Source organism: Malurus melanocephalus, unplaced genomic scaffold (assembly GCF_030028575.1).
Source record: "Malurus melanocephalus ecotype Western Australia unplaced genomic scaffold, MMel_1.1 scaffold_23, whole genome shotgun sequence".
In the NCBI taxonomy this organism is placed as follows: domain Eukaryota; kingdom Metazoa; phylum Chordata; class Aves; order Passeriformes; family Maluridae; genus Malurus; species Malurus melanocephalus.
Window position 1 is genome coordinate 1,200,455 of NW_026623255.1, and position 14,390 is coordinate 1,214,844.

General features: G+C 43.1%; 1 protein-coding gene across 5 annotated transcripts in view; it reads right to left on the reverse strand.

Moving 5' to 3' along the window:
* The window catches only part of SESN1 (sestrin 1), a 78,293-nt gene that overhangs the window by 3,883 nt on the left and 60,020 nt on the right, over nt 1-14,390 (reverse strand). For 4 of the 5 annotated variants that reach the window (XM_057390152.1, XM_057390155.1, XM_057390153.1 and 1 more), the window contains exons 2-6: nt 5,603-5,668; nt 4,513-4,713; nt 3,388-3,570; nt 1,962-2,204; nt 572-719 (exon numbers count right to left, since the gene is read on the reverse strand). In XM_057390152.1, the coding sequence (XP_057246135.1) occupies nt 572-719; nt 1,962-2,204; nt 3,388-3,570; nt 4,513-4,713; nt 5,603-5,668 (841 nt within the window). Of the gene's footprint in view, nt 1-571; nt 720-1,961; nt 2,205-3,387; nt 3,571-4,512; nt 4,714-5,602; nt 5,669-13,161; nt 13,245-14,390 lie in introns of those variants that run through there. The other variant, XM_057390150.1, reaches the window with a different exon arrangement.

Genomic DNA, 14,390 nt, shown 5'->3' on the forward strand with positions numbered 1-14,390 from the left:
TAGAGGAAATTTTCCCCCTAACTCAAGAGGTCTGTAAAAATGTCAGGAAAAACCTGGTTTGGAACAGAGAACTTATGAAAAAAAGAGACTTCTGAGACTTCCATCCCAAGTTTGTTTTAGAGGAAATTGTGTTGAAGAACCCATGACAAYCCTAAACTTGTAATAGATTAAGTAYTGTCTCTCAGTCTTCTGATAAGTAATGTTTCATACACTTAAAYAGCAAAGCATGTCAAGTGTCTTGTTTTTACAGCATTTTGCAGGATGCTTAAATCTCCTGTGTAACTTCTAAAACTCTCAAGAAAGAGATTCCATTTCTTCTGGAGATTTCTATTAGACACAATATTGATCAGAGAGTCTTACAGTGTGCTTGCGAGCAGCCACAAACCTTGGCACTACTTTGCTTTTAAGTGTTCCTGGAAGAAAACAATGCATCCCTAATCTTGATTCCTTCAAAGAAATGTTTGTGAGATATCTAATAGCTCACAAACTCTTTTCCTCTTCTGCAGTAGTATTTCTTCAAATAATTTGAAGAAGTCTTAATAAATAGATAAACAGAGTGCATCTACTCTACCTGAAGAACACACGAACATGCTTTCTCTCTTCTCTCTTTCAAAACGCGTGGCCATCTCTTCTTGGCTGGCTTCCTCTTCATCTCTGCACTCCTGCAGCTGYTTCATTTTCTCCATAAGAGCTTCAACTTCACAGACAGACTCGGTAGACTAAAAAGAAGAGAATGACATTTCCTTTTCATTCAATGGGAACTGACAATGATGGCAGAAATTGCCAAGCCAGAACATTTACACACAAATTAAGTCCTTCACATCTTTAAATACAGATTTTTCAAGGAAAACAGTTTTTGCAAGAAACCTGTACTGACCCAATGCTTCACATTTAGTCATCCTCTTTTCTCAATTAGATCCCTGGTATTTTTAGCATGATTTTAAAATTGCAGCATTTAGGAACAAGTTGTTCTCACACTAAAATTAGTTAGTCTAAATGTTCAGCAACTGAAAAACAAGGAGCTGTAACAGAAATTCTGATAGAGGAAGTAACCACAATTTACCACCCAACTGTATTTTTCCCCTTCTCTGCTCACAGAGAAGAAACATTGAAGGAAAAAGGAAGAGTGAGTGTAAATGCAGACGTAATGAATCCTCAGAAGAATGCCAGTGCAAGATAATCATCTTTCACAAGAACTGTTTTTAACACCACAAGACACTACTAATCAGTAATCGGTCTTTTAAAATTTCATCAGCACAAAGCCAAGTAAAATTACCTTTAATTTATACAGTTCTGCCCCTTTCCTCCCTGCTTTTTGCAGTTTGTTCCYTCAGAGAGCCAGCAAGCTCCATCAAACMAATTTAAATGCCACCCACACCACTRMATTAAAATCTTGAATGCAAGGATCCTGAGTGAGAACACCCTTCATGGCTTTTGTTAAACCAGAACTTAGTTCACATCATGYTTTTCACCAAAGGAAAGCAAGTCCAGATTAGTGTAACTGCTGCAGGCAGGAGGGAGTGTTTTAAAGACTCTGGAAGTTGATGATCTGTTAAGAATGACCTRTTGGATGATAGATCACCAACACCTCAAGGCAAAGAAGTCAGAGCCTGAGAGCCAACTTTCCACTGCACCCATGAAAAAAAGCATTCCTGGCCACTGCTGCTCAGGACACRTATCATGAAGTAGCCGAGGCTGGGAATCATTTCAGTTCACCTTTATGAATGACAGGCAGAAAAAACAGACAACAGAGATTGTGTCTGTTTTTCCCTCTGGTTGCTTTCCCCAGCRTACCAATGTCATTTCAGCTCCTCTTAAATGCCTTTTTTCAATACCCACATCTGGAGTAGGCTCATCAATCCCACTCAATGAATGAAAAGACACAGCCACCCTCCACACCCTCCATGTATTAAGTTTACAAAGAAACTACTACAACTGAAAGASATTGTTCAGACACTTACTGGGATAGTTCCAGCTGGGCTGGCATGGATTTCATCCATCCYGTGGTAACCATTTGTAATATCACATATGCAATAGTTACTGACGGATGGGGGCCTGAAGGTGTGACCCCCTTCACAGTCGATCTCTGGGCTGATCCCACAGCCAAACGTGAAGGAAGCGAGGGAGTGGTAGTGTGTAAGGAGAACGACTGCGTGGATCAGCTCTGCCAGGGACCAGCTGTTCTCTTCAGTCTTCAAAAGTTGCTTTAAAAGTAATGCAAGACAAAAGCTTTGAAGTCATTCATTTGACCCCACATTAATGCAGTTTATCAACGTATTTCTTTATCAGGTAAAATTATTTTTCCAACATGCAGACATCCTTCCTAACTCTCTGCTGCCATYAGTGTGCACAGTGACCTGTAACCAGGTGACCTGCCAGACACAAAMTTGCCTGGTTAAGCCACAAAGGAGACAACTTCTCTCCCCTTTCCGTCCCTGAGCAACTGAACCAGTTGGGATTTCTCCTTTGCACCATGTGGTTTYTATCGACTGACTGACTTACACTGAAATTTCACACCTCTGATGAAGACGCAACCACAACAACCACACGTTTCTTCAAATGGTCAGAAAACCTAGGCAACTCCTTGCAAATCAGCTCTGTAAAAACCTGGCACCAGGGCCAGGCTCCCTCCATCTTGTCCCTGTGGGTGGAATGCTCTAGATTTGACAAGAAGCTTCAAACCCCAACTTCCCCTTCAGGCAGGAAAGTGTGGGAGGTTTGGGCCTTCTGGCAGAGTGTGCGCCCTCCCCCACAGCCCAGCGTTCCAGCCTCCCAGCTGGACCTGCCACCACCTCCCACCACACAAGGCAGCACCGAAAAAGTCACAGCACCCACATGTTCCATGCCATGGGCAGAGATGAGAGTGGGAGGGGTGGAAGAAGCAGCCTCTTGGTGGCTTGTTGGTGCTGCAYCCTGGCTGTCCTGTACCACCACTGCTCCCCTGGGTAGCTCTGCCAACCTCCTCCCTCCATCCCAGCCTGAACCCTCAGCATTTGAACTGGCAGCAATCCAGACAAAATATGATGGCTGGTGTTCTGCCTAACCTCTGCCAGCATCTCAGAAACATCCAGGGTTCTGGCCACTGAAAGCACATGTCTTGAGGAGGTGCACACCTGAGCACATTGTCATTGCACCAGCAGAATTCCAATATGACATGAATAGGAAATTTCAGTGTGTTGTAAATTAGATTTGTTACTCAATTAAAAGCAGYTGTGATCATGTTAGTTTTACAAGGGCACAAATGATACTATGTCATGCAGTGACRTAGCATTGAAATCAAAGTCATTACCACAGAACATCTTTCACTGTCTGGCACTGAACCCCAAGAATCTGTGACTGCTTTACCAAAAAAAACGGGACATTGACATTACTCCATGAAAAACCTACCTCGATATGTTCCTTGGTGATAAGCCAGGGTCGGTGAGCCAACATTTTGTTCAGTTCTCCTAAATTTTGCAGTTTTTGAGGTGCGTTTTCCAGACCATTCAACCATTTAGGGTCTCCACCAACATGAAGGAAGTCATTCACATGGAGGTTAACAAGGTAAGAGCACTGATGTCGTGCTGCAGCCTAGAAAGGAAAACAGTGTGATACAGAAAACAATTACAGAAAGTCAGTACTTTATGACAAATACCAGAAGTCATCATTTCCTCAGAACATCCAAGAACAAGACTTGCACTGATCAAAGACTCAAGTAAAAAAAAAGATTTCTGAGATTAGAACATCAGCTCGTTTTGATTATTGTTCTCACAACATAAATATCCCTTGTTCATACACACCATCATTATGCTGGCTACAGGTGCAACATGYCTATACCCAGGGAGAAGTACAGGCRTGGRTTTATTACAYGTCCTGAAGCAAGTAACCCATTCTGCAGCAATGCTCTCTGGGGGGAAGAAGCTCTCTCTAGCCACATCTTTACCAGCAACAATTAAAAGCAGATTTTAGATTGCATGTAACAAGAGAGACTACAGGCAGCTTCTCAGAAAAAAAAGGGCCAGTATCCTTTACTGAAATACTAATATTTTCTGCCTAATATTCAGATATAGCCCAAAACTTTAATTCAACTTCAGCAAACAAAGATCATTGAACTGGCAGATTGAAAATTAAGAAATSTACCACTTTTGGCAGAAAACTTGCTTAGAAGTTACATATTCAGAAATGCATGATGGGACACACTACTGAGTTAGAGGGAGGTGTATGTTACAGCACACACACACAAAAACAAGCTTTCATGAGAAACACTTTCTGAGATACTAAGGAGAACAATAACAAACAATTGTCTCGTTTCTGCAGCAGGTTTTTACCCTTTTGCTCTAAGTCCTGCCAAATCTACGAACATAAACTACTGATCTGAAACCATCTGTAAAGCAGACACCAACAAACCTACTCCGCTTTTCCCCTTAGTTCCTGGTGAATGCCTTTCCACCTACAAAACACAGTAACAGCTACTCCCAAGCAGAGCAGAGCTGCTGCCAGCACTCTGGCACACAGTTTCTGCCCAGTGCGTACCATTATCCCGATGTAGTGTCGGTAATGGAGCGGGAGGGGACCATCCATTTGCAGGAGATAGTGCTGAGTTTTTAGAAAGCTTTCAAGATATTGCGGATGGAAAACCATCACCAAGGTGACGTTGTCCAGTCGGCCCAGCGTGGCAAAGGACTCTGCAAACAGCGTGTGCATTGTGGCTTCCTCTTTTCCCACCTGAATTGTCTGATTGGAGAGAAAGAGCAATGAGCAATATTGTCCAAGCATCAGCAATAAAATAGCAAATAAATGTATTACCACAGCACCCAGAGTCCCCAAGYGAAAGGAATTATATTGTAAATCTATTAATGGCATTAAATCAGTGCACATAAGGCACATTAAATCCCTGTAATACCTCTCATTTAGGAGATAACAAGTGGTTATATCAGCAAAAGAAGATTTTTGGCTTTAGTCTCTCTCTAATGCAACACTGACTTCCCATTTTTGACTGTCTCACCTTCACTTTCTTGAACACCCCAGGCTGATCTTAATTTATTATAACTAAAAGCTAATTGAGTCATCATTTTTACTAAGAGAAAAAGAGRGAAAGAACTAAAAAGCTAGCTAAGATGACAAGAGAGGAAAAAACAAGGAAACTGAAAGACTCTAAAATTCCTAAAAAACCATAAGAATATTACTAACTTTTCCTCCGCTCCAAATCTCTTACCAGATGATCAGGAGAGAAGCTCCAGAGATGCTCATCCACAGCACTCTGAAGTTTCTCAGATTCTTCAGAATGGTAGAGGCAGCTCAAGAAAAAGCAATCCCAGAGCAGAGGGGCAGATACCTTGTGGACCAGTAGGAAATTACATCCGGATATTCACAAGGAAACAGTATTGGGTTTCTCTCCTGCTAGATAGCAGCATGGGAGGGGGTCATAACTATTCCACAGCTCCCTAAGGCTCTCACTGTTCTGTACATTAGAACTGAACTCCAAAGTCTCAGTACTGAATGTGATCACTACTGAAAGTGTTTTGCAGCTSAACAGCTGTCCTGAACCCAAATGTGAACTGCTACTAAAAGGATGTTCCTTAAAAGCATAAAGTTCACTATGTACTTGAAAACACTACCACACCTCCTTCTCAGGGATGAATCTGCTTGGTCCGTGTCCCAGTGGTCTAGGAATTCTTATTCCAAGTTCCTGGAAAAGAAAATTACACCACCTCAGCATTTAGTTATAAACAGCTTTTTAGCTGCGCTTGCAAGAAAGAAAAGAGTTCTCCATTCAAGAGCTGGGCTTATTTGGGTACTTGTGGTGCTCTTACACGGGCACTTTTACTAGTACTGTTTGTACAAATGCAAATCATTTTTTTACAAGTGCTTTATAATTAGCTGCACTTGTTTACAGCACACTGCCCCACTCCAGCAACAAAAAGTTCCACAACGAAGACCCTATCAACCAAAGAAAACACACAAATTTATATGCACTCCAGAATTTATATACACACACAGACACACACACACACACACAAACACCCTACAGCCTGGTTCACAGAAAATTCTGCATAAAGCATATTTTGGCAGGGTATCCAGGACAAGGAGTTCTGAACATGCCGGCTGCTTGTGGTTATGCCACTGATACAGAACGAGGCTGCTGTGTGTTTGTACATCCGCAGTTCGCCAGCACACAACACCCTGTGCATCTGTCAGGAAATGAAAACAGCTGTAACCCTAATCAGATTTCTTCTTCCCAACCTCAAAGAGCACTTAAACTGCTGAAAGTACCTGATCTACATTTGCATCTGCTTTCTTTTCAAGATATGATAAAAAGCTATTCACATTTGCAGGGAAGGAGGGAGGGAAGGGAATTTGCTCCACCAGAACAGCAGCAACCATGTCCTTGCACACACTTCTGTGGAATCATTGCTTTACAGGTAAGAGGGAGGTTGGAAACCCTTGGCATTTCACTACTTGCCCTCTCCCTCAGCTGGATGAAGGTTTCTGACAGGCCCATGGCACCCTGGACCCTTTGAGCAGCCAAGGAGCAAACACATTATAAAGACTTGGGTGCATTTGCATCTTGCCTGTTAACACTGCTCCTTTGGAAGTGGGGAGCCATGTGTGCCAGGGCAGCCTCTCCATTTGGCACAAAGCAACCCCCTGAGAAGGCACAGAAGGTTCCAGGGGGCACGTGCCCAAGCAGGACATCGCCTCACCTCACACTTTCACTGCCCCCTCCCCAGTGCTGCAAAGGCTCCTTCTGTGGTGTGTGTGGCACTCGCTGCACACCAGCTCTCCTGAGGGGATTATTCCCCAATGAGCAGCTTTRCTTCCCCAGGAAGGATCAGAGCCCTGCCAGCTGATGGCATGGCACTCTCACAGATGGAGGGAGACCTGGGATTAAAGMTGAGGATGGAGCTGAGGGCTAAACATTAGGCTATATATAAACTAATGATTTGGGCTCCTTACCTGTGCCCTCTTTCCCCAACAATCTTTTAGAACATATCCATTGCCTCTGTTCCATAGCCAAASCCACTCATTTTGTGATGATACCAACTTTGTYCAGGTTCTCAACTGGGTTTAGATGAATAAATACCATTCACTGAGCCAGCTTAGGCCACACAGAGCAGAGGGGCACCTTCAGCCRGTTTAGACTGCATGAGCAGATGAAAGCCCAAGAGCTGCCTGCCAAGTGCAGTTTTTAACTTGGCCACGTTTTCCCCACATAGATAAAACATGCAATACTGGTTGCACTCATTATTGCACTTTTTCTCTCTTTAGCTGAGGTTTCTATTTGCAKGAGTTCACTGTACGAGAAGCAATTTTATTAATCAGTTACCGTTCTCTGAACTTTCCCCTAAGATTAAAAAACAGCTTCAGAGAGCTGGAAACATTCAGTCTAGGCCTAAGTAGCAACTACCAAAGGCTTCAGACTCTTGACAGTGCCCTGAAATCCTGAAGTCAGATCCTACATTTCTCAAGTCTTACTTGGATAAAATAAGATGAAAGGGCAGCTCTTTACTAGTCTTTTCACTTTTTCCCTGCAATGTAGCTTTTTCCTGCTGTGAGTCCCAACACACACAAGCAAATTTTGCCTGTCAGCCAAAGCAATGCAACTTGTAGGATGGAATTTATCAGCATCTCTCTTTWAAACTCCAGCACAGCTTCTTATCTTGGCTACAGCTACACTAAAGAAACATCTTACAGTCAAGCAACAGCAAGCAAAAAGATCATTTAAATTGTAAGCAGCATTTAATTTAGCAGATGTCTGCAGTTTGCCAGATCAAGCACTCCAAGACAAATACTTTGAAGTTTAATTCTTGAACAACTATTTTTCAGTCCTTCCTTTTCCCAGAACAATTAGAGGAGGAACAGAAAAAAAAAAAAAATCAGAATTAAGAACCTGAGATCAGCAGGCTGCTAATGTAATTTGTTTTACAATCTAAAATACATTACAATCAATACACTTGTTTTTTGAAAGCATACAGAGGTCAAACTTACRATTACACAGCACATAAGAGGTTATATTACTCAATTATCCAAACCCTCACTGCAAAGTGACTTAAGAGTTTTTTTAATCATTAAATAAATTGCTTTGTTTTCCATCAGGAGAGGGATCATCCCCCTGATACCATGGCACCAACCKAGTACTTGAGAAGCCTGGGTTCAAGGCTCTGTTGCAACAGACACGTAACAAAGGATTTGTGAAGATGAGCCTGTTTCCCATCTGCAAAATGGAGGTTTCTTCCAGAGGGTACCAAGAAGAAATGCAGCTTGCCATAAGGTGCATGCTTACCACAGCCATGACAACTGTGTAAAATCTGACCCATTAGAAGCCTTTTGAAAACTTGTTTTTCAGCTATAAGCTATGGCAAACCTTTTAAAAACTACTTTTCCCTCTTTTTTCACAAGCAGTATTTAACCAAGTTCTCCTAGTACTTCAGAAACAGCCGTGTGTTTCCAGCATCCCAGCATTTCAAATACTCAGTAACACAGTAATAATTCTCAAAACAGTCCTAGTGAATCTTTCCTTTGTCCTGAATATATTTCTGTGTTTCATGATACCCTTCACTAAACCTGCATCTTCCAAATACACTCAACTCAGGGAGCAACACTCTCCATCTCAAAGGTAAGACCTGCATTCTGACCAGACACAACACTACATCTCTTTCCCACACCTTTCTCTGAAAGCACCATCTCACCTGGAGCCCCMATAAGCACTTGGTGAAGCAGTTGTGCCTAGGACAAGCAGCAGCTGGAAAAAAGCCTGTATTTCTTTTGGTTATTACCAAAGTTTAAGCAACTTTCATGTGATTCCAGGCCACAGAGATGCACACCAAAGTGACCTACTTAGTGACAAATTCTCTGCATCAATTCTCCTGGCTCCTTTCCTCCTGTTTGTCAACCTCGCCACACCACTTTCATTCAGTCTAGAAAYTCTGCAGCTGAATACAGCTCAAAGCTCAGCAGAAAGCCAACCACAACTGAAGCTTTAGGTGCAAATAAATAATAACAATAACAATAATAATAATAATGATGATGATGATGCATCAGAGGCACTCCATCTTCAAAGCCAGAACACAAAACTTGGGTGACTGCAAAGCTGAACACCAAGGGTGGAACAGATTTCACCTACAACAATCAGAAGCACAAGCTAATTGAGGGAGTTGGGCTCTGCCGGGTAGCAATCCACTCCACTGCTCATCTTCCCGACATACCTTGACAGAAGAGCGAGACTTCAGCCATGTAAATGCTTTATTGCTATATTGGCAGAGACAACCTCGGAAATCACAGAAAAGCCTCCTCTTTCCCCTTACGTAACATACCTATTTCTCTATGGCCACTGTTAATATTTCCATGGGAACTATGCTCACCAGGTACCTGTCATTTCTCAATCCAAATCCCTCACCACTGCCGTAACAGCCCAGCTTCACATCTCATGCATTTAGACAATGCAAGATTCCTGTGAGGTAGGACAAGTATACTATCTCCCATCGAGGGAAAAAATAATCCCTGAGAAATGGAAAAGCTACACATCTCAGAGAAGCTGCTACAGACGAGTGGAGATCTCTCAAGTCATGGGCTAATACCCAAGCCATCAGACTGTGTACCTATTCAGAGACTTCTTAGCCAGGAAATGCTTTATGCAAATTTACACTAAGAAACAGCATTGCAAAGCTGAGACAGAAAAGTTAATGAGACAAGTCTGCAAGCTTAATTATATACTTCCCAGTTACCACTCTTTCTCATCAGTCTGGCTCRCTTTGCACATCAGCTCCACAGACAACCAGACCAAAAGTCTGTACTGCCTGCACATACATGCTCAGAGAAGACCACTCTAAAGACAAATGTGTATAAACTTACACAATGTAGAGCTTTTCTGTATTTCATAACTGTCAACTGCCCAATTTTTAGGTAGCTTTTTAAAAACTCCTGATAGGAACATCATTCCTGTCTAATTTATGTAAAAGCTTGAGATCGAAAATTGAACTGCAGATGTGTAGAAGAGGTTTGTAAATACTGTAAGTACAACACACATCACCTCTGCTAGTAAYAGAACATCATCTGCTTTGGGTTTGAACTTCTTTAAAATGTAAGTTTAAAAAACATAAAAATCACAGTCTAAACAGACACCCATTATCAGAAATTTCACCTAGAAACACTGAAAGCAGAACTAATCTACAAGCCAGGTTGCAAAGCCTCCGGAACAGGAACAGTGATCTAACCTAAGCTATAGTTCTTCCCCCATTGTGTACCTAAAACGCTTTTTCAGATCCTTGTTGGTCCCTCACTACTGGCTCCTCCAGCTAGAGCTCTGTCTCTTATCACAAAACCTCTCCCAAAACTCAGTGGTAGTCTTGTCCAATGAATCTGGACCAAACTGCTAATTTTCAGTCATTCAGGATTCATGAGCTGTGATCCACAATGCTCACTCAGACTGCTTCCCTGGTGTTAGCACAGTGAGTCATTTTGCTCCCCTCAAGTACAGACAGTACCACTACCAAATTTTATATCTACCAGAAGGACTTATTTACATACTTACTTAGGCCTTCTCTAAATAGCAAAGAGAACATTTTTATCATAGACAAGCCACAGGCAAAGTAAAATTATAATTATCAAATTACTTCACTAAACCACATTTGAACTAACATCTTTATCTGAATCATCTATGTCCTGATTATGCACTAAGTGCTGCTAGATTCAAACAAAATTATATGAAAATCACACCCCGTAATACAATATAAAAAACAATCTAATATAAGGAACCAGAGGAAGGAAATGAGATTGAGGTGAATTTTTTTGAGTAACATTTTCCTAGACAACCACTCATCATTTTACATAATCTAAGTGCATTCCTACCCAAGCACAGGGTTAACAAAGGCACAATGAGCTGTGAGTTRAAAACTCTTCAACACAGTGTCCTGGTAGAATTAACCCCTCCAGCGTGCCAGTACARAAAATTCAGCTTAGTATAATATTACAGCCATTTGAAGCATGGGCATTAAAAATACCCATTTAGGGCTTTATAAGCTTATAGGATGAAATGCCCCTAAGCATGTAAGTGTCCAAGAAGGTTATGCTACATTTCCAAGGGAGACTCATCACTTACCACTCTAAGAGGCTTCAGGCTGCTGCTGCTTCAGTCACTGTGAACTGTCTGGTTCCTACTTCCCTTTTAAAGGCCACCAACAGCAAAACCTCACTGGTGGTGACACTGAGGSTACAAAAGGAGTTTCCTTGTTTAGGACCTTAACAACAAGGACTGGCACAACTGGACCGATAGAACAAGCTGTCACCAAGCTGATACATACTCAGCTTAAAAGCTGTATTTTCAGTTCTGCTAAATGCAGTAGCTACTGTAGTTTCCATATTGGATAGAAAACTTTTAGAAAGGAGGGAATTAAGAACAAAGAGTAATGATTAAATTACTCTTTTCCTACTCTTTTCCTTTTCTTAAATTACTTCTTTTCCTACACACACACAAATCCTACATCTTTTCTAAATGTGGAGCATGCAGAACTGGCAGTTTTTCCTATATTATTTGTCCACTTAATCATAAAGTAGCTGCAATTGTTGTGGCTTTCTCAAACAAACCATGACACACATTAAAATGACAGAAAAAATTATCACAGAAATGCTCATGTACTTTAAATTTTTGCACTGGTTCCATTTGCTGGGTAACACAGACTGTCATTCAGCTGAAGCACCAGACATGTCTCCACTTGCACGGATTTAAAGCACTGAGAACAAGTACTCCCCCTCTGTTTCAAAGCACTTTGTTACACAGACCTACCAGTCTTCACTGGAATTAGAGCATGGCAAATGCTGAACTGTTTCTCTTTCATATTACAGTATGTTATTCTTACATGAATTTTAAAATGTAAATTAATTTCAATGTAATTCCTCTGAATGTCTCAAAGTCCTTTGAAACACTTGATTTTAAAAACATCCTCATCTAGTTTATGTGACTTGATTAAAGACAGAAATGAAAGCAAGGGAGAGCGTGTCACACCGCTTGTTCACAACAGCAGGAATAAAACCCTAACACAACAGCTAGAGACATCTCCATCTCTTCTCTGGTCATCTTCTAGGACCGAGCAGTAAAGCAGGTCCAACTGCTGTACTCTCAAGGTGCCAATGTGCTACCTACTCTTCCCAGGCATTAACAGCTCTTCCTGAAGTGGTTTTGTGACACAACTGTCTAGAGCCCACAACCTGGTTTACTTTTGATATGAGCTCACCGAAAATGAGGTTGAATTTCAATGATTAGTGCCTAGCTTTTTTTATGCAGCACTTTTGTAATGAAACAGAAAGCATTAAAGAGCAAAGGATTTGGAATAAATGCTTGCTATTTCCCTGCTGTAAACACTATGTAAATACCAATAAATCAGTGACACAGAAGGAAATAGTCTAAATGTGTCACTAACCATTTGCATTACATAGACTGTACTGCTGGACGATGTCAAAGCAAAACATATATCCATATATATGTATCTATATGTATCCATCAAATACTAGATTACTATAAAACAGAAAAATACAAAACAGGTTCTGTGGCAACCTGCTGCAGGTTGGATTTAAAGGATTKTAAAATTTCCTTTAAAAGAAGAATCCTATCGTGGTGACACTAAGACATTTACGAGATCCTAATCAGCAGGTTCATTCCAGTCCAAACCAATACTCTTGACTTCCATTTGTTCACTGTTACAGCCAGCTCTTCTCCAGTTCAGAAACACAAAACCAGCCTTACTGTTTCAAAAGGATAATCCAAATCTATGCAASAACAACGTAAATGCCGGGCAATTCCGAGGCAAAAACCACCTGGACGAACCTGAGAACCGTGCAGAGGCACCCGGTCACCACACACACCAGCGGAACACAGCCCTTCTTGGGAGCAGGGGCGACGGGGAGGATAGCACAGCATCTACACTGTCACCGCAGGCAGCAGCTGGTTATCCCGCCGCTGAACAGAACCTGAAAACCTCCGAACCACACCCTCCACGCGAGGAACCCACTGGGAAACGCTGCTGCTGCCTCCGCAGCCTCGCGGATGCTCCGCAGGGGGCTGCCCGGGCCCCCGCCCCTCCTTCCAACAGGGATTTCTCCAGGGGATGCGCCCGGGGAGAGAGACCCCCGCCCCCGGGGAGACAGCGCGGCGGGGACAGGGAGAGCACCCCGGCCACCCGCCAGTACCTGGTGCTGYCTGGCCGGCCTCGCCACACTGCGGCCGGCGCTGCGGGCTCGGGGCCGGGCTCGCCGCTCTCGCAGCCCCGCTGGGCTCTGTCCCAGCGCCGCCGGGGCGGTCCCAGCCCCGTCCCGCCCGCCCGGCGCGGGGGCGGAGCGGCGGCTGAGGCGCTGCCCCGCCGGGGCACCAGCGCTCGGCGCGACCCTGCGGTCGCTCCGTGTTCCCAGCAGTGCCAGCAAATGCCCAGGGAGGGGGGACAAGACGCAGCAGCCCCCGGCCAGTCCACTATGGCCCGATAGGACAGCCCCGAGCCCCGGACCTCTCGGCTCCGTTCCACTCTCCTRCAAGGGACAAGACGCTCCTTGGACAAGCATTCCGCTCCCCTCTCCTGTTCCTTATGCAAGAGTCTCTACCTTCTCTTTAAGCAACAAAGTAATTATGACTTTTAATACGAGAAATCGCAGGAGGTTCACATTTTGCAGATATTTGTGTGACTAAGTGCTCTGCTGCAGAAATCTGGCCTCCTGCCTATTCCCAAGATCATAACAGTCCTGGGCAAACATATGTTTTGCAATCGCATCAGCAAAACACTCGGCCTTTGTTTGCAGCAGGCTGTGCTGCGCCTGCCGACCCCCCAGGGCTGTAAACTCTGCCAGATGCCTCGCATCTCCCACCTCTTTTGGTCTGGATTTTATGTCATCAAAAGGAACAAGTCCCTGAGCTGCTCTACGTGATTTTTACTTTTTTTTTCTTTCACAGCAACGTAAGATCCATAAAGCTACATTCTATTAGATAATTTTCCTTGAAATATTTTGAATTAAAATACAGTAGACCCCAAGAGGAGAACTTCAGTTGCAGGTTTCACAGAAGGAGGGCCAGGACAGCWCTGAACCCCTGAAATACTCACCTGGGGAAGGAAGGCTCCTGCCGACAGTTCAGGCCACACAGTTTTGAGCCACACCAAGTTATCTTAACAACCAAGCAGGGAAATTCCATGACACTGAACTTTACACTTCTGTTAAATGTAAAACTGAACACTGCAAAATTGCTCAGAGACTGCTGCAGTTATCAAACCTTGCAGCTAACACTGAGGACAGTGCTGTCAGGGGAACATGGCAACATGACACAAGGCAGCAGTTCTGCACATCTCTAATTCTAGAGCCTTAAAGGCTTCCTTTCTGCTCCACTTTTCAAATACCACCACATCTCTATGTCAAGCAATTAACTCTGGAGAACT